Genomic DNA, 26,980 nt, shown 5'->3' with positions numbered 1-26,980 from the left:
TGTAAGTACTTGAATAAAGAAAGATACTGCATACTGAGCATTTGGTCCACTACACATCCATTTATCCACTTTTTAAATATATATATACTGGTAGTTTGATCCAAACGACAAGTTTTTCCCTTTTATGAAATCTGCCCAGCACTTGAATGCATTTTCCCAGCCTTCATGCATTCCTGGAAGGATTCTCACGAGCAGGTCTCCGTCCTCCACGTCTTCAAAACAGGTCCCCTGATGATGCCCTCGACCTTGTGAAGAGGGTTGGGGGGGAAGGATGATACAGCGCCAATTGCCAATTCTCGTGAGTGGGGAGGTTGGTCCAGCATGGCAATGTTCTTCTTTGCCAGGAAATGCCAGATGTTCAAGATATTGTTAGCAGGTACATTGTCCTTCCAACATTCTCACTTCTTCTCTCACACTCCGTGTAACAAATGCCACAGGGACTATTTGTAGATGTGGTGGTGGATCGTCTGGCCACTACTGTCTCGAGGGGGAAAGGTCATAGTTATGAAATATATCTTCAGTGACGCCAGTCCTGGAACTAACACTGCTTTGAACAAACAACCTTTTACATTCGTGCACAAAATAAAAACTATTCATGCCATGGTAAAAATTAATGGTTTTGTCATTTGGGTGAATTTACAAGTTTGAGTCGCGCTGCTTACTTCGGAGGAAACCCAAGTGGCTGATCCTCCAACTTCCTGTTCCATGCCCCGTAGTTTGGCCGTGAGGGATGAGTTCCTTGGAAGAAAACACAGCAACTCAATGAAACTGGATTAAAAATTCAAGCCAACATGAGCTGGTAAGTCGCTTTTCCACCCCAACTCGAACGATTGGATTGTGGTCAGTTTTAATGCAACCCGAAACGATACTTTAAAGTAAGCCGAGCCGGGCTTAGGCTATTTCCTGGTAGCTCTAACGACTTCAAGCTAAATTAGCGCTCGCTTCGACGAAAGACTTACACGCCGCTTTTATATATTCTGTACAACTTCACATATTCAACTGGTAGTTGTCGTGTGGATAGCTAAAGCGTTGTAACTCCGGGGGAACACTTTATTTATTAACCGTGTGAAAACAAGTTCGTGCTAAGCTAACTCGGCTTCGCTACACAGGCGAACTGAGGATTAAGCCAGGATACGTGTCAGTTTATGAATTTCAATTTTATTTTTTATTACGTGCTTGGTATTACCATGACTTGAATAAAACGTTCAACTTAACAAGCAAGTTAAGTCGTAAACAGCTCTCGTCATCTGTTTACATTAGTGCAGCTGTTCCCAGCTCACGTTAGCACGCTCGTCACAGTAACGCTGCACATATGATTGCAGTAATAGTTGTATTTATATCACTATATAGATTTTGCATTGTTATCATTCGTAAATGCACAACGTTGAAGAACGTTACTGACTGAAAAAAGTTTAAAAGTGAAAATAAAGTAAGTAAAGTAGGGCCAAGTGGGAAAAGGAAGTTGGCGTATCGATATCCGGAGCAGATCCGGTACAAAATAAAATGTCAGCAAATACTATAGTTTTCGACACCCAATTCGGTACACTTGCCTAACCCAATGAGACGCTATATCCAAAAACCTCACACTGTGACCTACAACAGCATGGACCGAGAGTAGGAATTTCCGAACATTAGTGCTGGCTTTTCTCTTAACCTTGTGACCGTGGGCATACAGTTGTAAATTGTATTTCATTTGATGCTCTTTTCATGTCGGTGTTTTATTTACATACATACTTACACATTTATTTTGTATGTTTGAAGAAAACGGGTGTGCTCTAGCTTAAAAACCTGACGTGAAAGAGGAAAAAATAGTTGTGGATTCTGCACTAAAAAATTGTTAAAAACAGTTGACGGACTAAACTCAACAAATGGACAAAAGCACATGAATTACTTATAGATAGATCAGTAGATGGATAGATAGATATCCAACCGTATGTTATGTTCATGAACGCAGCTTAAGGATTCAATGGGAGCAACATTAACAACCCTTTACATCCTCGGATGTATCCACACACAATCACTTTTTATGACACTTGGCACATTGTTGGTGTAAAACGGAAGGGCGACGGCTATCGAGCAATCAAGTGACATGGCGTCATTCGGTTCAGTCGGCATCAATGGCTGGCAAGCGACGCTTGGGCCAGCACGCACGTCCAAACACAAGGTCAAGAGTGGGGTGAAGCCGCCGTGAAAAGAGGTCTTTATGGACTCTGCTGAGGGCCGCATTCCAGCACAGCCCGCACACTTGCTCATATGACGTGACAGCTTTGACTTTGGGGTCACCGGCGGAACAATTCGGCTTCCCACCATCTTCAACCGGCGCTCTGTGCTAGCTGCAAGAGGCGAGGTCGCCATTGGCTCTCGCAGCCCGTGCATGATACTCCAGAAGACTGTCACATCTTTGTTCATGCCTACGTGCTTTTGAACGGCGGTGACGTCGTGCCCGTTGCAATAAATGTTGAGTGCGCACTTTGAACACATTGACAGCTCAGTTGAAGGAGCCGACTTCATCCTATTGAGTTCCCATGATGCCGTGATCACACCAACAATACTAGAACCTTTAACACCGCCTGCAAAATTGGACATTTTTTCTCACAGTTTTTCTGGCACCCAAACATTATGGAGGGACAAAACTGGCAATGTTACACATTCAGAGGTACGATCAGAGTTTAAAAAAAAAGTCCTCTCCTCTCTTTTTTTGTAACTGAACATAAATTGTACATGTGAAAGGAGCAGCAACAGTCCCGTAGTCTCAACATTGGTTGGAATTAAACTTTTCGTGCATCACCATATCACCATAACATCATGAAAACAATACCCAATTGACATCAGTAAAATACACTCATTAATTATCTGTAATAACTGTTAGCATAATAGTGATCGAAAAAATACCTGAGTGGACACTTTTCCTTCTTGGCTTTCCTTAGGGGAAGCAGCTATTCCCCCCCACATAGATAATAAGGTCATCATTGAGCAATCATTTGGCATTGCTGCTTTATACTCTGTTAATTGTCTTGTTGGCTGCGATGTGTGTGTCAGTTTTTTTTAAATCGTTTTTTTTTTATGTCATCAAATGGAAATCTACCTCACGTGTGATTTTTGCATTCCTTCCTGGTTGCACAACACGGCCCTCCATCACACCCTCTCTTTTCCATCTCATTAGACTACACACCTTTCTTTTGACGCAGCTGCTGCCTCACCCTGCCTGTCAGACACAACTGTCCATCATATCGCTTAGATTTCAGCCCATTAGCGCCTGTATCAATGACAACCCGGCAGCTAGCGCTTTGGTAAGGCACTGTTGGCTTCGCAAAGCACTCTGATGCTGCGGAGGTACTTATTAAAGCTGGCGCTCAGGGTTTGAAATGGGGATAAAAGAGTGTGTGTTTTAACTAAGGGCGAATAGTGTTCTGACAAAACTCAGGTGGAGGGGGGGGGGGGCTCAGACTTTATCCAACAGTGTAGAAAAGTTTTAGTTCACATATTTACTCAGCGGCACAGAATGACTGGCATTTATGAAGAGGTGCGGCGTTAATTAGACAACCTTGATTGCGCCAAGGGACACATTTTACGTTAGAAACATGTCACCGCATTTTACAACTGTCTTAACCGGTCAGCATTCTTTATTGATAGCACTGAAATAGAAACGGGGGAGAAAGTCACCCGGCAATGTTCCTAGCACCAGACGTAGGTGGGTATGCGAAGCAGGGGAAAATTCGCATGGCCATAACTTTTGTGGTGATGCGCCAAAGAAAAGAAACAAAAGTTGGGCGCACCAGTGCAAAAAGTTCAAGTTCAAGTCAACTTTATTGTCAAATGCGCTCTATGTGCAACATACAGCACAGTAGTTGAGAGCCCTGTCATTTGCATTTTCACACATACGTGAGGTTGTTACTCTGGAAACAAAAGTATTTAAAGAGATACGTTTCAAAGAGTTGTGAACACCCTGTGCAGCAGAGCCCGAACACTATCACCTCTTGCCGGGTCTGCTGGAACTATTTTCCACGGTGTCTGTGTTTAGTTTATCTGATTTAGCATTGGTCTGACATTCGCGTTCCTCTATGAACAGACGATTGTCAGCAAAGGTAATCCATTAAAGTCTGCCAGAGTGAGAGTGAAAGGGAGTGGGAGTGAGAGTGGGAGTGGGAGTATCGGGTACATGTTTCATGAAGTCAGTGTACATGGAATTAACATTTTTAGGTTGTTCTTATGAGAGGTCCCAATTCCTGTTCAGACCTTCAACTTGCACTCTCCACCAGTCATGCAATTGACGACAGATTGGCATCGTTTACTCATTTCAGGATTCCTTTCAAGATCGGGCAGCCCAAGAAGCAGATTGTCTCCAAAACTGTAAGTCGCCGCCAGAACCGTACCTACCTGCAGTGTGTGTATTTTACAAGATGGTCATTTACCGATAAAATATCTTCGCGCTGCAAAAGACCAAGTCGATGGTGATTGGCCCAATTGATCAGACATGCTTTCCTTGAAGCAACCATGAGTAGGTGTTCCAATCTCCCCTGTAATGGAACTCTGGTCCAAGAAATCACCGGCAGCTTCCTGTTTCGTTTTAGACAAGATCAGGAAGAGGTTCTGCGGCTGTCCCTTTGTCAACCACCTCCCTCGTTCGGGCCGCCGTATTTCCATCCAAAAGGCCCACAATGACCACAAGTTGGGAAGCCAAGCTGCCGCTCTGGATGAACGACGCTTTCTAGCCAATGCCTTGCCCAAGAGCACTGAATTAAAATGAGCAAACCCAAGCCCCATAAGAACCGACAAACAACTGTGAGCATGTGATGATGTCGAGTTGGTCCAAATATCCTTCTTCAGATTTATGCACTGGAAATTCAGCCTTAAAATGAGTTTCCTGCCGAGTGAGGTTAAAAATTATTTTTTTCTTTTCCAACACTGTATGCTCAGACTTTGTGATTAGCCATCTAGTGTGATCTCATCATTCAAATGCTGTTAAAAAATGAAATGACTGATTAAAAAAAAAAACTGTATTCCAGGTTGAAAGAGACTTTGAAAGAGAATATGACAAGCTGCAAAAGTAAGTAACCATTTGAAATGAAGATTCATTTTTTTCCCTTAATTTAAAACGAATGAACTTTTTGTACTGTAATTACTCCAAAGTTTACTGACGTTGAAATTCAGGTTTTTAAGCATGCAAATTAGAATTCACATGGTATCTTTTTCTTGTTGTTGATGTTACCATTTGTCCTGTTTTTTGGCAGCAGCAAAAAAAATATCGACGATCCACATTTAAAAATGTTTACTGGCCGCAATACTGTTGCTGTAACAAGGCACCCATGAATCCTTAAAAGATCTGACAACTGAGATTTTTTTTCGATTTAAATCAACAAAACACTGATACCAGTGGTTTGGTGGGGATTCCTGAATACCCAATACAATACAATACATGCTGATTTATATAGCGCTTTCACAACAGCGGCAGCAGTAACAAAGCGCTTCACAAAACAGTTAACATAAAGTAAAATAATAAACACAACACATAACATAAAACGGGCGGCCCGGTAGTCCAGTGGTTAGCACGTGGGCTTCACAGTGCAGAGGTACCGGGTTCGATTCCAGCTCCGGCCTCCCTGTGTGGAGTTTGCATGTTCTCCCCGGGCCGGCGTGGGTTTTCTCCGGGTGCTCCGGTTTCCTCCCACATTCCAAGAACATGCGTGGCAGGCTGATTGAACACTCTAAATTGTCCCTAGGTGTGAGTGTGCGTGCGAATGGTTGTTCGTCTATGTGTGCCCTGCGATTGGCTGGCAACTGATCCAGGGTGTCCCCCGCCTACTGCCCCGAAGACAGCTGGGATAGGCTCCAGCACCCCCCGCGACCCTAGTGAGGATCAAGCGGCTCGGAAGATGAATGAATGAATGAATAACATAAAACACGGACAGTCATGCAGTGCTTTGGAACCAGAAATTCCCTCAGGGTCTAGTGGAATCAATGGAAAAGACACCGAGTAGGAGGACCCTTCATCAGTTAAAGGTGTGGTGCCGATAGACCTCACACATGAGTCAGAGGAGCAAGCATGGACTGGCATTTTGGTGCTCCACCCTACAGATGCTTATCTTTGCATCAAGGCAAATCTTTGTCATAGAAAGCAGTGATTTCACCGAGGCTCTGGTCGCGGGTCAGGCTCGTGCTTACCTGCTTTCTTGTTTTACGAGGTATGATTAGTCAGTAATGGATGTGACATGACATTTTTGCCCTGTTCTTGTTTGCCCTTTTCTTTTTTCGAAGAATAAATTACACTCTTGTTCAGACACACACCGTGTCAGGATAGTTCTTGAAAAGAAAGAGATTCATTGTCATTTCATAAAGATGTTGTCGAACAATCAAAGCGATCATTTGAAAGATTTTTGCAATTCATTTTGAAGAAAGGAAAAAAAAACCCTGACAATGTTAAAATAACCTTTTAACCATCATACTCTGAAAACGTCCATATAAAGTGACGGCGTTATGAAGGGTTGCACCCGGACATTGTCGAGACGTATCAGATTCATATTCACATTTCGAGGAGGCCCGACTCTGATTGCATGCATTGTTTTATTCGATTTGACTGCTACGTTCTTTGAGGGAAGCCATATTCTTCCTTGTCACAAGCGGCGATTGTGTGGATTTGTATTGTTGATTTTTCCCAAAAGTAATTTTTTTTTATAGGAAAGTTGCAGCTTGATGGAGGGTAAGATTTAGGGCAGTGGGTCAAGGAGCAGCAGCTGTTCCATGAGGCCAAGCTATTAGCACCTTTTGGAATACGCTTCAAGCCTCACCTGACTCTCCTCACCCGCGCTCGCTTGCTCTCCGTTCGGTGCCGAGAGCCGCAAATCAACGACAACGGCGCTGAGGGAGAGAGCCATTGTCAAGCCAAACACAAATTCATCAAGTGAGCCAAGCGAGGAATGGAAAAACACACGCTGGCTTGTTTACAGGGTGACGTGCTTTCGAAAATGCATCAACACGAGGATGTCAATCAGTCGAGCCTAGCTAACCGTTTGAAGAACACTCGGTGCAATTTTGTTATTATTTTTTTTTTAATAAAAAGAAATTCCTCCGTTCGCAGCAATAAGGGGTAATGTGGCGTGTCCAATCCTCTCAGAACACACAGGAAGCTGCACCGCAATGACCAGATACTGATTAAATCCTGCCAAAAGTATTGCTAATAATGTTGGCTGTAGCGTTTTACCGCCGAAATCACAAAAGCACATTTGTGACTATGAGAAAACGAAGCTTGTGATTGCTTCAGAGGACATCTGATGCAGCCCGCGAGACCCACTTGCATCTAATTGGTGCGAGTGATATAAGAAGTTACTGTGGAGATTGTTCTGACAGAGCTGCGCCGTGAACAATAAAGCGCCACGTTGCATCATTTGTCGCGCATGACATTTTTGGAACAAACCTCCATCTGGTCGCCGGCGATTCTCTGTGAAATCCTTGAAAACGTCAAGAGGCTCAAAAGCGTGTTATGATAGGTATTAATTAATGAATTCACCCTACCTCCGAGTCCACATGTGTCAAACAGATGGCCTGCGGGACACATCTTGCCCACGCTGTCAAAAAAAAAAAAAAAAAATCCAGTCTGCTACACGGTGAGACTATTAATAATTATTATTGATGCACGTGATTCACAATGTGCGACACGTTTATGGTAGCAAAAGAATAAAGAAACTTTGAGTTGAAAAAAATAGTTTTTCTCCGCGCTGTCATTTTCAAAACCTGCGCTAGCTAACATACGCTAGCTTTAAAAAAAAAAGCTATGTTCTGGACGTTGTAAACACAGTCATGGAACAAATGTCTGAATTCTCGAAACACCTTTTTGGATTTTGATGCCAAAGTGTCACATGATCACACCCGATGGCAGTTGGTTTTTGTGCAACCTTTGAAGGCCAATCTTGAAAAAGAACAAAAAAAAATCGGAATTGTTTTCCGACGTTGAGGTACATTTTCAAGCCATTAAACTACCGCTCAATTCAAGAGTGATTAAGGAAAATTAGTAACGTCTGCGATTGGCTGGCAACCGATTCAGGGTGTCCCCCGCCTACTGCCCGGAGACGGCTGGGATGGGCTCCAGCACCCCCCGCGACCCTAGTGAGGATCAAGCGGTACGGAAGATGAATGAATGAATAGTAACAACGTCGGCGCCTCTGACCCTCATGATCTTTTGGAGTTTGCATTTCAACCCACTCAGAAATTAACAAAACGCAAGCAAACAAATCCATCGTGTTTTAGTGACGGCAATGCGGAACTGTGTGGGTAACTCATTATGTAATCAATTGTAGGTGAATGAGCCACTGTGCTTATTATGCTGCAAAAAAAAAAAAAAAAAGTCTAATGCATTTTTGCCCGTTATGTACGAGTTCCATATTCATTTTTTTTTGCCATTTGAGGAAACGACTCTTCACTTGCACCTTCACTTTTGATTTGTACTTGCAAGGCCCGCTTTTGTACACTTTACGCCAGGCATGTCCAAAGTCCGGCCCGCGGGCCAAATCCGGCCCGCGGTCGAATTTCATCCGGCCCTCGGCCCCTGTCATAAAATCAGTGCCGTCTGGCCCGCAGGTTGGGCGCAATGGAACACGTGTTGCATTGACTCTCGTAGACTGGTGAGTGATGTTTCATAGAGTACTGCTTCCCTCTAGTGGCTAAACGAGTAATAGCATTCACTAAATGAGTAATAGCATTTAGACACTAGAGGGCATCACTCACGAGTTAACAAGACATCACTCTGTGTTTATATTGATTGATTTGCACTCAGGAGACTTCTGTTTAAGAAAAAGTCAAGTGAATAAGCAGTTGCATGTGATGTACCCGTTTCAAATGAACCAAAAGAAATTCTTAAGATTGTTGAAATTAAAATAAAAATGGAAAGGTGAAACAGACTGGCTTACTAAAATTTGTTGAACAATATTGTTGTTCAATGTAAAGAATGTCAGCCAAGGTCGGCCCCCCGACATTTTACCACATAAAATCTGGCCCCCTTGGCAAAAAGTTTGGACACCCCTGCTTTACGCTCTTCATATCCTCGCCCGGATTTTGTCCTGCCCCTCCTCCCCGCCATCTATTCGCCTTCAAATGAGAAATCCTACAAAGCACGATCTGGAAATGAAACCTTAATTTCCTTGTTCATCAAACCAGGAGGAATGATGTGACAGCGGTCTCGAGGGAGATTGTAAACCCCTAGTTTGCCTCAATTGATGTAATGAGCGTCGTGTGTTTTCCTTCGACTCGTAATTGCCATTTTGAACACCCATCAATGGAATATGTACAGCGGAATGATGAAAAGCTCTAAATGCTTTTGGAGCAAATATAGTTGATGTTAACAAGAACACTTTGCCTTGTCTGGTTAATTATCTGAAAGATGCCATAATAACTTTATATGCGGAGTCACTGAAATGTGTAATTTCTTCTCGCAGCGCACTTTCCTTTGTCCAACTTTAGTCAGACTCTTAATTTGTATTGTTTACAATAAAGCAGTTCAACTCTCATACTTGGATTTTTCCGACCACTGTTTCCTGTTCTGTTTTCTCTTTTAAAGCCATTGACCCATATCTGCGGCTCGTATTGTATCGCCGCGGCAGATTGTTGCCGATAATCATTTTCCGTCTTGTCTTCGCGCAGGCTGGAGGATCAGACAAAAAAGCTTCACAAGGACATGAAGAAAAGCACGGAGGCTGATTTAGGTAGGTTCCGCCATCGTCGCGCACGGGCAGCCTCTTTTGTATGCCATCGATCGCTATACTTGTTGATTGGCAGGTTTTTCAAGGCTGCAAAGATATTTGTCTCGTCTCGCTTCGTTTGCCCATGTGCCAGATCTTGGAGCCACTCAACAAATGTGATGAAAGAATGCAGAGCGCCGCCTTTATGTTTCAAAGGGTTTTTTTTTTTCTCAGGCTTGTTGTGTGTGTGCAATTGCGCTTTTGCACGAACTCCAAAATGTAGATTTTTTTTTTTAAAAACCTTGTTCCGTTTTGGTTTTGATTCACTAACATGGTTGTTAGCCATGGTTTTGTGATTTTTTTTTTTTCCGTGTCATCGTTTCTTGTTTCATTATTTGCAATAGAGCGGGAGTCGTACATTGACTGAGATTTCAAAACCATTTAACCAATAGGAAGTTATGGAAATCAAAATACTTTCAAGTCAAACTATAATGGGAATCTTTATGTAGTTCAAGTGTGAACATTCTAAACCGGGAGCGCCCAACCAGTCGAACAGTAGTCCGTGGACTGGTCCTCTTGTCGACCGCGAGGCGTTTCGGAGGACAATAGTCTGATGTACACAATAAAGAATTAAAAAAAAAAAGTAGGTCATCTTTAACCTATTGTGGCGCGTCACAGGAAGTCGCTAGCGGTTAGCGGTCCGCAATTGCAGATAGCTATCCCAGCCATTGAGCTATATCTCATTTTTTGTTTATTCTCATTAAGAACTTTTTTGTTTGATCTGCGATACAACGATGCCAGCGGTAAAGAAAGGAAATCTGTGGTGTCAGGAGCGGCGTTTTAGAACGGCACACGCGAGCTAGCATAGTGATGTTTCTGCACTTAACGCGCTACAGAAGTTCCCTGTGTCAGGTTTCCTCCCACGAAGGTAGGCAGTGATTTCCTTTTCACAAACTCGCAGATCTAGCTGTCTTGTATCTGGTGTATTATTCTGTTTGGTTTGTGTCGGTTACGGCTGTTGCTCATCGTGCATGCGTGACGTGCGCGAACGGGTCGATTGCGGGAGGTTGGCTGCTCGAAAGTGTCCATTGGTGTGAATGTGAATGTTTATGTGGGCCTTGTGAGTGCTTGGCGACCAGTCCAGGGTGTATCCATGCCTCTTGTCCAAAATCAGCTGGGATAGGCTCCTGGCAAACCTTACGAGCCTATTGAGGCCAAGCGCGATAGGAAATGGTCCACTGTATGAGTATAATAATTTAAATCTTTTTGTTTGAGTATCCTGGGGCGGCCCGGTAGTCCAGTGGTTAGCACGTTGGGTTCACAGTCCAGAGGTACCGGGTTCGATTCCAGCTCCGGCCTCCCTGTGTGGAGTTTGCATGTTCTCCCCGGGCCTGCGTGGGTTTTCTCCGGGTGCTCCGGTTTCCTCCCACATTCCAAAAACATGCGTGGCAGGCTGATTGAACGCTCTAAAATTGTCCCTAGGTGTGAGTGTGAGCGCGGATGGTTGTTCGTCTCTGTGTGCCCTGCGATTGGCTGGCAACCGGTTCAGCGTGTCCCCCGCCTACTGCCCGGAGACAGCTGGGATAGGCTCCAGAACCCCCCGCGACCCTAGTGAGGATCAAGCGGTTCGGAAAATGAATGAATGTTTGAGTATCCTTCATTCACAGCTCATTCAAATAAGTAATCACCTCAGTCATCGCTTGTCCCTCATCATGCACATTTCTATCGACGTCACAATAGTATCCAGCGGCGTGTCACTTGTCAACTGGTGAGAAAAGCAAAAAACGCCACGCCGAAGTAATTAGTTGGTTGAAACCGGCCTCCGGAGAGAAGTACGAAAACAGACCAGTGACTCTTCCGCATTTGGAAAAAAGGCCATTTTCACCACGGTCCCTCCTGTCATCTCGCGTCTCCCGCAACGCAGCTCATTAGCGTGCATAGCGAAGCCATAATGTGCCGTGTATGCCACATGTCGAAACGAAGTGCGCCTTAACAGTAATTGGTGCCGTCATGGCCGAGATTCTCGGTGCCTTGGTGAATAACCATCATGGCGGTCGGGCCACTACGACCTCCTCAGATTTGGACAAAAGGGGCAACAGTGTGCCATCATTTGAGATGACTTTAATATTTCACATCTTGCTCATTTTTATTTATTTTTTACATATTTTGCATGTGATAATCAATGAGCTCAGATGTGACGATATCCATTCATCTTTATTTGTACGTGTTCCTCAGCCATGTCGAAAGCGGCGGTGAAGATCTCAGCCGACCTTCTGAGTAACCCGCTGTGCGAACAGGACCAGGCCTTTTTCGAGTCCATGACGGCTTTGGACACAGCCATGAAGACGATGGACTCTTTCAACCAAGAGAAGGTCAGAATCGCACACTATCGCGCTCGCGTTTGTAATCCTGGCTCTCGGAACTGGCTTGGCACGCCTCACGCAAATACGTGGTTTTTATTTTTTGGTCAATATTTCTTTTCATACATACATTAACTCCTAACGCTCCCTATATGTTTTACCTTGACTGCTTCTTTTTTTTTTTTCCTTTAAAGCGTCTTTGGCATCATCCCCAAAGGCTGTTTGTTTGACGTGACTCACAATTGTCAAACGCGACTCAGACAATTGAGGCCTTTGCTCGAAAATAGGCGCAACACAACTCGGAAAGCCTGTAAGCTTGTATAAAATACACATTCAACATTTTTACATGAATATTTCACATATTTATGCTTTTTCTGGCGTCTGTCTCCTGGTATTACTTGCTGCGAAACCCGGCGTTTCATTTTTCTCTTGTGTGTTATTTACATATAATTTAAAATTAATCGTATTTTCCTCTCTGAAAAACAGTCCAAATTATTTTTTTTAATATATATATATATTTTTTTTAAATTCACTAATCTATTTGTAAAATATGCAATAGAAACTTGGGTTGAAATTAACTCATTTCTTTGCTTCCAAGTCTTCCCCAAAAATTATTTTCTATATTGTCAGATGCGTGAGTTTCGTCTAACCGGAACTCATTCGCTACCGTTAACCCTCAAATGTGCTTGACATGCCTACGACATTGATTATATCGTTCATGGAAATGCAGCGCCGTCTGACCGCAGCACAAAATTGCACTTTGCAATCTGCCGTCGTTGTTTCCAGTCGCGCCGAGACAGACACAACAATAGCGACAACGTGGGGTGAGAATCTGAGAGGAAGTCACTGATAAAAGGTCATTTCAGCTCGTTTTATTCCTAAATAAATACGCTGGCTTACTCTCGTCGTTTCACAACATTTCGTCTTCCGTCTTAGAGCGTGCGCGAGTTTTTGAGGAGAATCATGGCCAGTAGTTTGGTTTTTTTTCTTAGTTTTTTCTGTTTTTGCTTTTTTTTGTGGGATCACATGACGCAAACTTGATCAAGAAAGCAAAAATTTAGAAAGTGCCACTGTTCTGCCATTTTAAACACAAAACCATAGAAGACATGTTGACTGGGCTGAATATTTGTCCGCTTTCTCTGTTCCTTCTTGATTCTCAACCTTGGATACGAAAACTGAAGTAACGTCTCCCATAGGGAATAATGGAAACGCAATGAATGTGTTCCAGACACCGACAAATTGCCATGCGTTTCACAGAGACTGTAGTTTTACACACAGAACATCATATCAAATAAATCTAAATCATTTGTGCGTGAGATGCTTCATGTCGTTGCTAAATTTGGTGGGATGGGGGATAAGTGGCCGACTCCCTTGATTTTGGTATAAAAACTCTGCAGCTGTACAAAAACTGTTAAACTGTGAAATGGATTAACGATGAGCTCACTTGTATGGACTCTGATTTGTTCTCTTGCTCAACTCAGTTTTGTTCAGCTAGCATATTTGGCCGCTTTAGGTTGCTCATCATATTTAACCCAACGGCAATCAAACGAGTGCACACGGCACCGTGTGGTCCATGACTTGTTTTGGCTTGAGTTCAATCCAATCACTTATTTTTTTTTTTTCCCTCCCACTCCCTGCGTTTCCTCAACATCCACACAATCAAATCGTCTCATCTCCATAGCAGCCGCGTTCATGTGTCGGTGAGCACAATGCGCAATTTCTCTGTAGACGGAAAAAGGTTGTTGATGCTCAACCGTGTGCGGCGTTTTGCTTCGATCTCGAGTCAGCCAGACACTGAGCCCCGGTCCAGTTGATGGACAACCTTCAGCTAGACAGGAACTGACAGCTCGTCACACCTGATATTCCCCCACTTCTCCCCGTCTGACTAAATAAACTTCCGAACCTTCATTCCGTGTTGACTTTTTCTAAAGTGGCTCAACATGTGCTCGAGGCGAGAAAGACGCGGCGAGCATTTTTTTTTCCCGCCGCGCGGAATCACCTCAGCTTCGCTCGCCGTTTCGCACATCGCCTGTGCGTATTCCGACGGCACCCACAGCGAAAACCCCGGCGCTCCTGCGAAAGCAGACACAAAAAGCAAAAGCCACCCTTGGCTCGGCTGCGCGCCGAGACGAGAAGCGGCGCCGCGGGGCCCGCGAGTGAGCGAGAAGCATCCAGCGCATGAAACGTGGAGCAATAATGAAGGCAGCAGTGGCCCCGGTCCGTGTGTTTATTTCTGGGGCTGAGGAAGGGCGCGCAGCCCCGCCGGCGCACGGCTGCCGAAGCTGAGCCCCAGTGTAGATGGCGGCGGCGCGGTAGAGGATGCTCCGTTTGGAGGGATATTGATTTCCTCTGCGATCTGCGTGTATTTTTGGGAGGCCTGTGTGTCGGGCTGGCCTCTGCCCCGTGACTCACTGATGGAGACTGCTGCTTGAGCGCCGGCCTCGGGCTCTGCGGGGCCTCCGAGGAATAGCGCTGCCCCCCCTCCTCTCTGTGGGAAGGGGCAGAGGGTAGAGGGCACCGGCATGCTTAAGCAAATCTGCCGCTGCTCTTCTTCTCCCTCCTCGCCCGCATGCTCTCACCTTTTAGAAGAAGCGGTGCCGGGTAGGAGCGGAGATGGGGGGTGGGCAGGGGGGGGGGGTTGTTGGTGTGAATATGTAAAACAAAAGACCATGTGAATTCCCATGCACTTGTTTGTTATTGCTTTTTTTTTTTTCCTTTTCCCCCCTCCAACCACAATCAGGCAGTCTGCATCTCAGCATTGCGTTGCCTTCTCATAGCTGGTCGGGGCATTTTCGCATGGCGCAGCTGCGACCTCGCTTCCGTTTGTTAGATTGCCGTATCAGCTGGCCTTCTTTCGATAGCGGGCAAACGTAGGATAGCTCATCGTCGTTATCATCATCGCGCGTAATCGACGCCTCGCAATTGTTCTTCCGTCCCTGTTCGCGTTTGCCCTTCTTGATCCGCGTTCGGCGTGTTTGCGGATGAAGCTCCCAACTGTCATTTGGAGTCCATGAAGAAACTTGATGAATCCTTTGCCAAGTTCTTGTGCTGAGGCTGGAGGCCTTGAAATGAGATGTTCGTTTACCTCCATTTAACACACACACACACACACACACACACACAGCGGGAAATCAGCGGGGCTTTGCTTTCATGTCGGTCCCCTGACAGGTGCATCCTTTTGTATATCAAGCTCGATGAATATTCAGGGGTTTCACCTCGGGGTTTGCGTGCAATAAAATAATCACCAAGTTTTTGTTTTGTTGTTGTGTCGTTTGTTTGTTTATTTGTTTTTTTTTTGCAAGCAACCCCCCCTCCCACCCCCCACACACACACCTTTTTTCCTGAGTGCTCTATTTGAATTGCATGTTGTCATTTGCGCCGCGAGATTGTTGCGAATGAGCGAGACGTTTAACCGCGAGTGGAGCTCAATTTGAACAATTGTAATTTGACGCTGACGTGTTTTCATCTTTATGACACTGCAGGTCAACCAGATCCAGAAGACCGTTATCGACCCTTTGAAGAAGTAAGTTTGTTTTTTTTAATTTATTTGTTTGTTGTTTATTTGTTGTTTGTTTGTTATTTGGCTTGTTGGACAGTCTGAATGGGGGCTGTTACAGGAACCAGAGCCTTCTTGCTTTGTATGTTGCCCCTTTTCAACTCATCATGGCTCTACTTTGCAATTTATACGTTCCCGTTGACAAACTCAGGTTCTTTCATTTTTTTTTTTGCGTGTCACTCTGAGCACTAGCAACCACTGTGTAAAAGCGAGGACAATACAGCACCGTATAGAATATATGAGGAGAAAAAAATAGGAGGCAAAGAAGAACACGTCGTCCGATGCTACGTTAGCTCTGTGTGTTAGCCACAAAATTCATTCATTCATTCATTCATCTTCCGAGCCGCTTGATCCTCACTAGGGTCGCGGGGGGTGCTGGAGCCTATCCCAGCCGTCTTCGGGCAGTAGGCGGGGGACACCCTGGATCAGTTGCCAGCCAATCGCAGGGCACACAGAGACAAACAACCATCCACGCTCACATTCACACCTAGGGACAATTTAGAGCGTCCAATCAGCCTACCATGCATGTTTTTGGAATGTGGGAGGAAACCGGAGCACCCGGAGAAAACCCACGCAGGCCCGGGGAGAACATGCAAACTCCACACAGGGAGGCCGGAGCTGGAATCGAACCCGGCACCTCTGCACTGTGAAGCCGACGTGCTAACCACTGGACTACCGGGCCGCCCTTAGCCACAAAATAACGTGACTAAAAAGAAAATACAAAACCCGCTTCGCCACAATATCACAAGCTATTAAATCCAAATGGGACAGGGCAATGAAGTCATAGTTCATGGCGCGGCGAAGCTGGCGACAGAAACTCTGCTTGCCAGACGCCCCCCGTCTGAGCGTGCTCATCATCCATTTTGCGGAGCATCATTTGCAGTCGGCCAACAAAGTGCGGGTAATCTCTTTACCAACTAGAAGTTTCTCCACGGGGCTGAAATGGCTCCTACTACACCTCCCCGGAAGTTGTGTCAGGCTGGTTAAAATAGTATCTGTGCCATAGTATCGGAGCATGTTTTTCAAGTCAGCTTGTGAGTACCGATGTATCGGCACCGATACTGGTTATCGACCATCCTTAATGCTGAGGACTCATTCGGAACAAAAGCAAAGATTTTGCACAGAGCCATTTTATGTTTTGGTATCTCAAGACGTACTTTCCGAGACGAGCTACAGCGTGCTCTTGGAAAAGAGAACAAGCGTCGGCGCATCGCTGCTTTGCTGTGCGTGTGTCTGGAAGACAGTTTATACGGTTCTTATTCCTAAAAGTCGCCCCCATCTGAGCAGGCAGAGAGTGCTATTCCATTCCTTCAGCCGCTTAAACACACACACACACACACACACACAGGCATGCAAAGCAGACGTACTTAAGGGAGTGGTTGGATGCTCCCACTCATCTTCCGGAGGGCTTGTTAAGGTTTTGCTTCCTCCTGTGGCTCCTCCCAGGACTTTTAAGCGTACACTGCAGAAGAGAGTTCTGGCACACTTGATTTTTCTCACAGGAGCATTTAATATAAGTTGAAACGGTCACCAGAACATAACAAAAAATAAATAAGCTCAACAAAGTACACATGATCCCTTTGAATCCACGTGGGTCAGTGTTCGTGTACGACTCCTTTTTTTTTTCTCCTCCTTTGCTCCGGTGGCGTAGAAATGACAGGATGGAATGGTTCTAATTTCCCCTTCCTGGTGGGCGGCAGGCGGACGTGTGGGCCGGCTCTGAATATGGCAAAAGGCCCGGCTTCCTGGGCCCACAAGCCGTGAATCGGTTGAGAAAAGAGAAGCGTCGCAAGATGGTTGCACGCCGATGCCGTGAAGTTTGCCATTAATGCCATCGCAGTCCGGAACCCTGTTAATGTCATCTCTTCATTCATTAACCATGCGCGTCGCTTTACAAATATTACTACTGTGCGACTTATTAATTTATGCAACAGTCCAGCTTGCCTAAAAGCTCAAATTATTTGTATTTTTTAAGCTTCCATTAAGATTCCATTAGTCCTTCACTAATGAACATTAGCCCCATTGTTTGATTGGCACCCAAAAACTATTAGCGATTTTGTGTTTGTTAAGAATTAATGGAAACGGTACCCGGCCTCAATACTAAAAAATGTGTGGTAAACACATAGGCGCTCTTTCCTCGGTCATCTCGGCCTCTGTCTTTTCTATCTTGTCGCCCAGATGTGCACTTAATCCACTCAGCAGGGTCCCTGAATGACATCACGGTGTTTATTTGAGGGGAGGGGATGGGAGTGCGTGGGCACGCAGGCATTCGTGTTATCTGAGCCTCCTAACCTTACCCTTTTGTACACTTTGTGGCAAGTCGAGTCTGTTTGGAGATTTGCGTTTCAGCTTGGGCTGGGATTGTGCCCCGGTGTAGGCCCGCAACCGACTGGAACCTTGTGCCTCAATGGCTTTGAGGTCTAGGGACTAAGATGGCCACACGGGAGGAACTTGATGGACCATTTTTGCCCTTTTCTGTAGTTCAGCTTCGGCAATCAAAATGTATTTTGGCTTTTAACACATCTTAACCGGGGGTTGCTCATAATTATGGAGGGCACTGTATTTCTGGCTTCAAATCTTAATAAATGCAGTTTTCACTTATAGGGGTGCGTCACTTCTCACATTTTAGCTTCTCGAGGTCAGGCTTGGTCCATTACCACGCCCCGAATAGTTGTATACTGTGTATTTAATAAAAAAATATATTTTGAAATGAAATGTCATGGAATTAGGGACACCCAAAAATTTAAGTGTCAAAAATGTGTATTTTTGTTAAGGAAACTTTTGGTACGAATTTCTTTGTATTTACTTTGGGTGACATAATGCAAATTCATTTAACAAAAAACAAATGCAAATCGTTGGCTTTAGTCTGCCACAAAAAATGCCCAGATCTTTCTTAGTTGAGAGACTACATTGAGCCTCAGTCTCATGTTTGATGACTGTTCAACCTCAAATTTTGGTTTCAATCTAGTGTATTTATTTTATTTTTTTTAATACGTTGCTTTCCAAAGTTGCCCTGCAACAGTGTTTTGGACCTAAGGGTGTTTGCTGTTGCTTTCTTTCCAAACTTGCAGCATGTGTGTTTTGATCAACAAAGCATAAGGCAAGTTGCTGCAGATCAAACTCCCACTCACGTGTTCGTCACGCGCGCGCACACACACACACACACACACACTCAACTGATTTTGAAGCAGGTTGAAGCCGTTGTGCATGCACACCAGCATGTTGACTTCCCTCTCTCTAACGCTCTTCATTTTTGGAACTTAGCACGTAAACAATTCCTGCTCCTGTCCTTCTTTTGTGGTCCGGTGTGTATTTTTTGCACTGGTGAGTTATGTGATGGCTCTGGTCGCAGAGGGACAGCCGGCTTCCTTAGACCCGAGGGTGTTTCGTCCAGACTTTGGCTTGGCTCGCTGGCCCGACTGCCCCCATTTGTGGACTGGCACCGCTTCCGAAACACGCGTTCTCAGCCAGAGGCTATTTCCGTCCTATCCGTTCACCACACCCTGACCCGTCACATGGACAGCACCGTGCGCGCTCCTGGCCCTCGGGTCGCCTTATTTCCACCGAGCCGACCGCATATTGAGGACCCGGCCAGCTAACCGCTGTCAGCTACAGCTTGACTCTAACTCGCGCTCCTTCGATATACCTTTGACGCCAGGAGTGCACAAACATTTTGCTGGTAGATCGACTCGGCTAAGTTGTTTTGAGTAGAACTACATTGACTTTCTATTGAACTTTAATTGACCTGACACACGCCGAGCATAAAGTACATTTATGGCGGGAGTAGCAAATTTTTAGTCGCCATTTCCAGAGATCGAAAAGCCTCTCGTCAGTTCGCCCCCAAAAAATATCCATACCTCCCTTCGCATCGCTCCTCTGTAGATATGGATGATTACAAGATTAGGCGATACACACTGGGTCACATTAACTTCCGCAAACACGACGTTTGTGAGCGACGTCGTCTCTTCTTCTGCTCATGCAGATCTCTTCGGCGATGCATACATGCATTCATACGCCACACAGAGTGCAGTTGCTTGAATATGTACTGCGAAACGCTTACACACACACAAAATATATATATGCAAGGGCCACATGGCCCTTTTTACTATAGGCGGACTCTTGTCATAAAAAGTTTGCACACCCCCGTTCTTATACAGCTGAGTCACACACGGAGCCCTGAATGTCGGCGTCAGACGTCAGCATCCACGGGAGAGGGCACTTGAAATCCTTTTTACATGCTGACGAATGAACGCCAACAACAGGCGAGCGTGCGGTGTGTCATGACAAAATTGGCCCTCGCTGACAGGTGTAGCGCGCACGTGAGAATACGCCGAGTCCCGGCGCGGTTTTGAGATCAGTTTTCCTTGCTGTGTCATCAATCGCTCATTGTAGGGGTGCCGTCATGCCCCGAAGGGCTGTTGCGTAATGCCCTGGCGCGGCAAGCATGTGCACACTGGAGCGCAGAGAGTAGACTTGAGGATCAACATCAAGCCCTGCCACGAACTGGGTCAAAGTGGTTGTTTATAAATAGTGTCGGAGCGTGGGCCGCGGGGGCCGGGCAGAGCTCCGTGATGTCACTCCAAAAGGCCACTCCTTGCTCCGCTTCCTGTCGGGAACAATCCCCGCTTGTTTGAAACCCAGCGCCGGCGCTCATCTCTCTTTACTTGGCCTCCCTTAAGATGTATCGGGGAGATAGACTTGTAATTTGGCCAAAGCCGGTTGGTGGCGGTTCCCCACATCAGGGGCAAGGGTGCTGGCGCGCACAGAGGAAACGTCAGTCAGGAAGCCCACATGTTGATCGTTTAATAACAGCACGGGGCAGCACACGGTGATCTCTTGTCGCAGAGCGAGAGCTCGGCCGATAAAATGCTTAAATGAGTCATTCGAAAAAGATAAATACGAGGAAAAAAAAACTATTTGTAGGTTTTGGTCAGTGACTCACCTATTGTAGATACCTCTGTGAATCATTTTGTGTCATTTTTACACTCCTACTCTAATCTAGTATCTTGAAAATGATGCTCATCTGTATCAGTTTTTTAAGCATTCGTTATTTAATACGAAGCAGTTATTACTGTGTATATGTATGTTTGTTTGTTTGTATGTATATAATTCATTCATTCATTCATCTTCCGACCCGCTTGATCCTCACTAGGGTCGTGGGGGGTGCTGCAGCCTTATCCCAGCTGTCTTCGGGCAGTAGGCGGGGGACACCCTGAATCGGTTGCCAGCCAATCGCAGGGCACACAGAAACAAACAACCATTCGCACTCACACTCACACCTAGGGACAATTTAGAGTGTTCAATCAGCCTGCCACACATGTTTTTTGGAATGTGGGAGGAAACCGGAGCACCCGGAGAAAACCCACGCAGGCCCGGGGAGAACATGCAAACTCCACACAGGGAGGCCACAGCTGGAATCGAACCCGGTACCTCTGCACTGTGAAGCCGACATGCTTGTATGTATATAAGATATCCTTTATTTGTCCGACACTGGGGAAATTTACATATATTACATACTGTATATATATATTATCCCTCTGACTCGCAATTCTGCCTCCAACTATGGACATGTTTTTGCTTTTTACTTTAAAATGACTTACCTTCACTAGAATCCTGTGTCAAATTGTGACCTGTGGTAGAATATTTAAGGTCAGGCATTGATTTGCACATGATGATTAATCGAGGCATGTTAACTTAAACTTTTTTTTTTCCCCTCATCCACGTACTTGTCCATTAACAAATAAATGAAGCACAACTACTTTGAATTTCACAACGGGAGGACTTGAGTGCCTTTGCGAATTGTTAAACAGAAATTAACACCCCAATACAATCAATCCATCTTGCCAAATGATATGATGCACAATGTGAGCACCACCCCCCACCCCCCACCACCGCCCCCATTCAAACGCAGCATCAAAAGCAGTCCAACAAGTCCAGCGATGAAGCGGCCAACTCTGTTGCTAAGTTACAGATGAGTCTTCTCCTATTTTTAGTGGCCGAGACTGAGATTCTCATGGTAAGAACCAGAAAGGATGATCGTTGTCTCAAAATGAAGAGTGTCAGTCACGGGATAACTCATGCAGAGCTGTCCTCCGGGGTTAGACAAATACCTCGACGAGGAACCTTATTTTTGCATTATGACTTCTATTACCAATACAATACAATACAATACATATCTTTTGCAAACTGAAATTCACATCTGCGTATTTAATGGCGCGGTCACCTTTCTGATTTATTGCAAGCGCACTTGCTGATCTTTTCCCAGGTACAGCGCCGTCTTCCCCAGCCTCAACATGGCCGTCAAACGTCGCGAGCAAACCTTGCAAGACTACAAGCGCCTGCAGTCCAAAGTGGAGAAGTACGAGGAGAAAGAGAAAACCGGGCCCGTGATGGTCAAACTGCACCAGGTAAGGCGAGATCACGTGGCCCGGCTGGATAGCGCCCCCTGCCTGCGAATCAGCAGGGGGAGCGGGGAGGGTGGGGGGGCACCACCACCGCTGACTGGATCTGAGCAAAAATAGTTGAGTACATGCGGGCACAGTCCATGCGCGCTCCTTCACCCACGCGAGCTAGCAAGCTCTCAAGTTTTCAAAAAGCCAATGCTGCACATCTACAGGCACGTAATTGAGAATTGGAGACACACACACACACACGTGCACACGCGCACCCGCCATGCCATTACCGCGGCGCGCACATTCACAGATAGCGTTGCCTAAGCTATTGCCGCTAACACATCCTCACATGGAGATCCACCCACACACATTGAGAAAAGCAGCGTCAGGGGAACAAAGACTTGAAGAGGCCCCCTGCACGCCTGCCCTTTGAATCCCCATGCACTCAAAGAGACGATCCGAAACAAAAACACACGGATGCCATTTCATTTTCAAATCAACTCGCTGAGGTGAAGAAAACCATGCCATCGTAATGCAGCCCCCGCCCTATTAAAAAAAAAAAAAAAAAGCAGCAGCAATATGCTCCATTTTAAATATACCGTCTCACTCCCCTCCATAAGTCTCACCCTCTCGCATATTCATCGTGTGTTAGGTGTCTACAGTAGACTGACTACCCACTAATACATTCACACACGCGCACACACACACACGCACCGAACTCGGTGGTGCTGGAGTCCACTCACAGCCAAGTCTGCCCACATTACCCACTCCTCCTCACTGTGGTCGTGATTACAGCCTTTTTTGCAGCTCTTTTCTCCGTGGGAATTAGGCAAATATCTTTCTCGGCAAAAAGCAGACACCAGTGACTTCGGTGGTTAGATTTTCCATAACACTAGCGTCCGATGTCACTTTTTGGGGGTGGGGGGGGGACAACTATTTTATAATGATGTCTAAAGATCAATCCAGTGGTGGCTTGAATTGACCCGGACTTGACCCAAAAACGCCTGCAAAAAATGGTCACATGCTTTTTGTTTTGTTTTTTTTAAACCAAGAAAAATGGCACTCTCCTGTATTTGTCTTCATGGAAACATACACTAATAAGGTAAAAAGAATGGAACAGTGTGTGCATCATGATAAGTCAGTAGGCGTTGCGCTGCTCTTTCTTATGTAAATACCAGAGTCAGTCTGATCCATGCTTACTACATGTAGATTTGATGCTGAAACAGAGAAGACAACTTCGCTGCAATCGTTTTTTGTAGTGGATAAAGAATATATGCCTCGGAGTATTGTTGCGTGCCATGTTGCTAACATTTGTGTTCACAAGGACGTTGGTTAAAGGAGTACTGCGACCTCTGTGCTAGTTTTATTAGCCCGTCTATGGTGTTTTGCATAGAGCGTTAGCATTAAGCTAGCAGAGTCTAGAAGGCAGTTTGGTGAAAATTCAATTCATTTTTTTTTAATAACTTCAATAAGGAATCACAATAAGAAGTTTGAAGCCTCTTTTGAGTAGAATTGTTCTCTCTCTCGATGTGAAATGATCTCGATGAAAAAAAAAAATCATTACACAACAGCCGCCGCATGTTGTATGGCGAATGACAATTCCCGGCGTCGTCCCCGCAGGCCAGAGAGGAGCTGCGACCGGTCAGGGAAGACTTTGAGACCAAGAACAAGCAGCTGCTGGACGAGATGCCCAAGTTCTACCACAGCCGCATCGACTACTTCCAGCCCAGCTTCGAGGCCCTCATTCGGGCGCAGGTTAGTGACTCGCAACTCATCGTCACGCCCCCCCGAGCAGCAGTTAAGTAAGTGAGCGTGTGCACGCCTGGCGGCACGTCTCCTTCGTAATGCGATTAACACCCCCCCCCCCCCGGTGGCGGCCCACGCTCGGGCGTTTGACTCGAGAGGGTCTCGTCTGTCTGGCTCCGGCGTGGCCCCAAACGTGAGGCTTCTTTTTTAGCAGCTGCCCCTCCCCGCACCAGAGCCGCCCCGGCCGTGTCATTTCCTCCATGGCACACTCCTGATTAGCAAACGAGATTATCTCAATCTGCGCTTTGAACTTCTCAGGACGAGGACAATTGAATCTTTCAATTTGCTCCATCCCCCCCCCCCCCCCCCCCCCCCCAAAAAAAAAGTTGCAAAATGGAAGAGGGGAAAGCGCGCATCGGATGAGTGAGGCGGTCACCCTGGAGGAAATGTAATTGACCATTTGAGTCTCATGAATGAGCGCTTACGCACATAACGCACGTGGGTGGCCGGCGGACCTCCCTCGGTTCCGTCCTCCACTCCCTTTTCTCCTCCAGTCCGCCGCGCTCGGCCTCTCCCTGCAGCGTCGGCGCAGGCACAAAGGCCGCCTTTGTTTGCTGCCGCGAGTCCCGTCCAGCGGCGCTTGTCGGGTCGCTGGGGTCCCACCCGTCCACCTGTACGCATGCCGATCAGATGTTTTGCATTTTTCTGCAGCATGTGGGCTCAGTTAAGATTTAAAAAAAGAAAAAAGAAAAGAAATGACAAAAGATTGTCTTTGTTTCTTGAAACATGATGAGCACATCCTGGGACCTGGGATATGAGGCCCGGTTCAAGTTGTTTTACAAACACCAACATTTTCGATGTTTTAGGGCCGCAGCTATCAAACATGTCCGTGTTCCGAGCACGATACATGTCACACATCTGATGCTGAGGTGGAAAAGTGCACACAGACGCCACGCTATTCCGCCTTCCGTCGGTTGGGTGTCAAGGGCAAAAAGGTTCCATTGAAAAATACCTTCACCCTTTGGCTTGGTGTTACAGCAACAAGTTATTTTTTTCAGGGGGGGTTGGTCATCATTTTAGTCTCCTGGTACAATAGCATCAGCATAGCACATCAACAAATCGTACAGTCTGCGCAGGGTGCTGAGAGCTTTCTGGTTCCTCGTACTTCCCCTTCAGCCTCCTCTCATGTTGCTCTTGTAGCGTGCTTAAAGTCTATTAATCATCCAAGCCGCTCTCGAGGGAGGCCTCGCTCATGAACTCCGGGAAGAATGGGAGGTGGGAAGGGTCGGAAAGGCTTTTGGCGAACGCTCAAGCTGACCCTTGTTCCGACTGGGAGGGGCAAAAAAAAAAAAAAAACCTAACTAACAAAAAAACTGGGTTCACTCATCACTGTATCGTTTGCTGTCAGCACTCTGCGTCGTCCAATGGCTGATCGCTTCTCCTTAGTGAGGTGCGGGGCCATCAAAGCCAAATTGCGTGATGCCATGGAGGCCCTTTTTAGGCTCATTAAGGGACTGACCTTAGAGCCCTTTTCAAAATAATAAAATCCGGATGCAGTTTTGCCGATTAAAAATCATGAATATGATTTTAGCGTCTCTTGAATCAGTCCCTGTGCATGATGTTGATTACGTACCCTGTACACTTATTTCCCCCAAAATATCCAATCGGACCTACATCAAAGTTAAAAAAATTTTCACCTTGATACTTTTGGTTGACACACAAACCCATTGAACTTCCACGTCGCAGCCTAACAGTGATCCCCCCCCCCCCTCCCCCCTCCTCCTCCTCTCGGCAGGTGGTGTATTTCACGGAAATGTACAAAGTCTTCAGCGAGCTGACGGATCAGATCGACCAGGCGGGCCTGACCGACGAGCAGCGGCAGAGGGAGAGCGAGGCCAAGCTCAACGAGCTGCGCGCTCTCTCCATCGTGGCCGACGACTGAGACGTCGGACGCTTCGCCAAAGGGAGGCGCCGAACTAAACTGGTTAGTCCTTCTCCACTGCTTGTTTTGTCGGAGGCCACATTAATGAAGCCATCAAGCCAACGCGACTTTACCGCTTTCCTCGAACGGTGGCCGTCCCGCAATCCATCTCCTAAATATAACAACGTATCTTCATAGATGTCGTATGCCCATTTAAATCGCCGGTTAGGTGCTTCTGTGTTGATTCGCAACGGTATCCGTAAAGTCATTCAGGTGTGTAGGACGTGTCATGTAGAATAAATTATATTTCTGACCATTATCTCAGCGAGTGCTATTCTCACACAGACTGTGTGAGCGCGCGCGCCCATTCCAAGTCTGTTACTACCCAAAACAGCAGCACCTCAGTTATCACTCCATGGTTGTGTTCCACTGTCGTGGAGTCATGCTTTTTGTTTTGAACTCCAGATTAATTGACATCAATTGTAGGACAGTACGATAATTCTGTTCATGATTATTTCTTCCATTCTTTTATTTTTTTGGTGCTTACAAGGTGCCTTCATTTGACTGTTTGATTTTATTTATCTATTTATCACGTAAAGCAGACGCAATCACTCTTCTGGTCGAGACTTTTTTTTCACACCTGACGTTATCTTTTCGTTCTCCGCGGCGACATCTTTGTGGCGCACGAAGCAGCAAAATGGCTCAAAAGTTAACGACTTGAAGAAGCGAACGGACTGTGCAGTCGGCCTCCATCAAAATCGAGCCAAGTGCTCCCTCTAGTGGACGAAAAAGCATGTGGTCCACTCTGCTAAAAGAGGTCAGAGGTCACAGATGTACACCGGGTGCTCTTACTTTCCCTTCTCGTGTCATACGATTTGCCTTGTCTTTGAATTATTTTGTTGTTTACTTTAACTTAAGCTAACTATTGATGAATAGTCTTTCGAGCTAATGAAGGCGGGATATTTTCAAGCATTGCCATGGAAAACACCCATATAATGTCTATTCTTTTAACGTGAATTTACTTGACATGTTATTTTTGGTGTAAAATCATTACTTGAAAACGGAAAACATGATTGTAATGTCAGGATAGATCAGGTTACTAATAATTTTATTTTCTTTCACCAAAAATACCTTACTGAAGTTACATTTTTCTTGCATTTACTTTTTTTTTTGTTTGTTGTCAGTGTGACAGTAATAACCCTTTTAAGCAATTAATTGTTTGTTTTACACCAGTAAATACTTTTACCACAGAGAGTTGGCTTTATTTGTTTGTAAACAAATGTGTTTTGTTTTGTTTTTTTGCATACATTAAGAAAATAAATGAGAACTGACTTTGC

At 45.7% G+C, this 26,980-nt stretch overlaps 1 protein-coding gene across 1 annotated transcript; it reads left to right on the top strand.

The window, feature by feature from the left end:
* Positions 1–551: 551 nt before the first annotated feature.
* bin3 (bridging integrator 3) lies at positions 552–26,979 on the top strand. Its single transcript, XM_052069172.1, has 9 exons — positions 552–799; positions 4,302–4,350; positions 5,007–5,047; positions 9,631–9,692; positions 11,904–12,040; positions 15,511–15,551; positions 21,850–21,991; positions 23,597–23,731; positions 25,518–26,979. Exons 1-9 carry the CDS (start codon positions 792–794, stop codon positions 25,662–25,664), a joined length of 762 nt encoding a protein of 253 aa, XP_051925132.1. The 5' UTR covers positions 552–791; the 3' UTR covers positions 25,665–26,979.
* The last annotated feature ends 1 nt before the right edge of the window (position 26,980 follows it).

This window comes from Hippocampus zosterae, chromosome 6, assembly GCF_025434085.1.
Source record: "Hippocampus zosterae strain Florida chromosome 6, ASM2543408v3, whole genome shotgun sequence".
Classification (NCBI taxonomy): Eukaryota; Metazoa; Chordata; class Actinopteri; order Syngnathiformes; family Syngnathidae; genus Hippocampus; species Hippocampus zosterae.
Note: the sequence above shows the minus strand (reverse complement) of the source record. Positions and strands in the feature narration are given on the sequence as shown.

What these genes read in the sequence shown, in the direction of transcription:
- bin3 (XM_052069172.1), top strand. An exon ending in AAGCACGGAGGCTGATTTAG is followed by an intron (nt 9,693 to 11,903) that starts GTAGGTTCCGCC and finishes CGTGTTCCTCAG; the next exon opens with CCATGTCGAAAGCGGCGGTG. An exon ending in AGGCCCTCATTCGGGCGCAG is followed by an intron (nt 23,732 to 25,517) that starts GTTAGTGACTCG and finishes TCCTCTCGGCAG; the next exon opens with GTGGTGTATTTCACGGAAAT.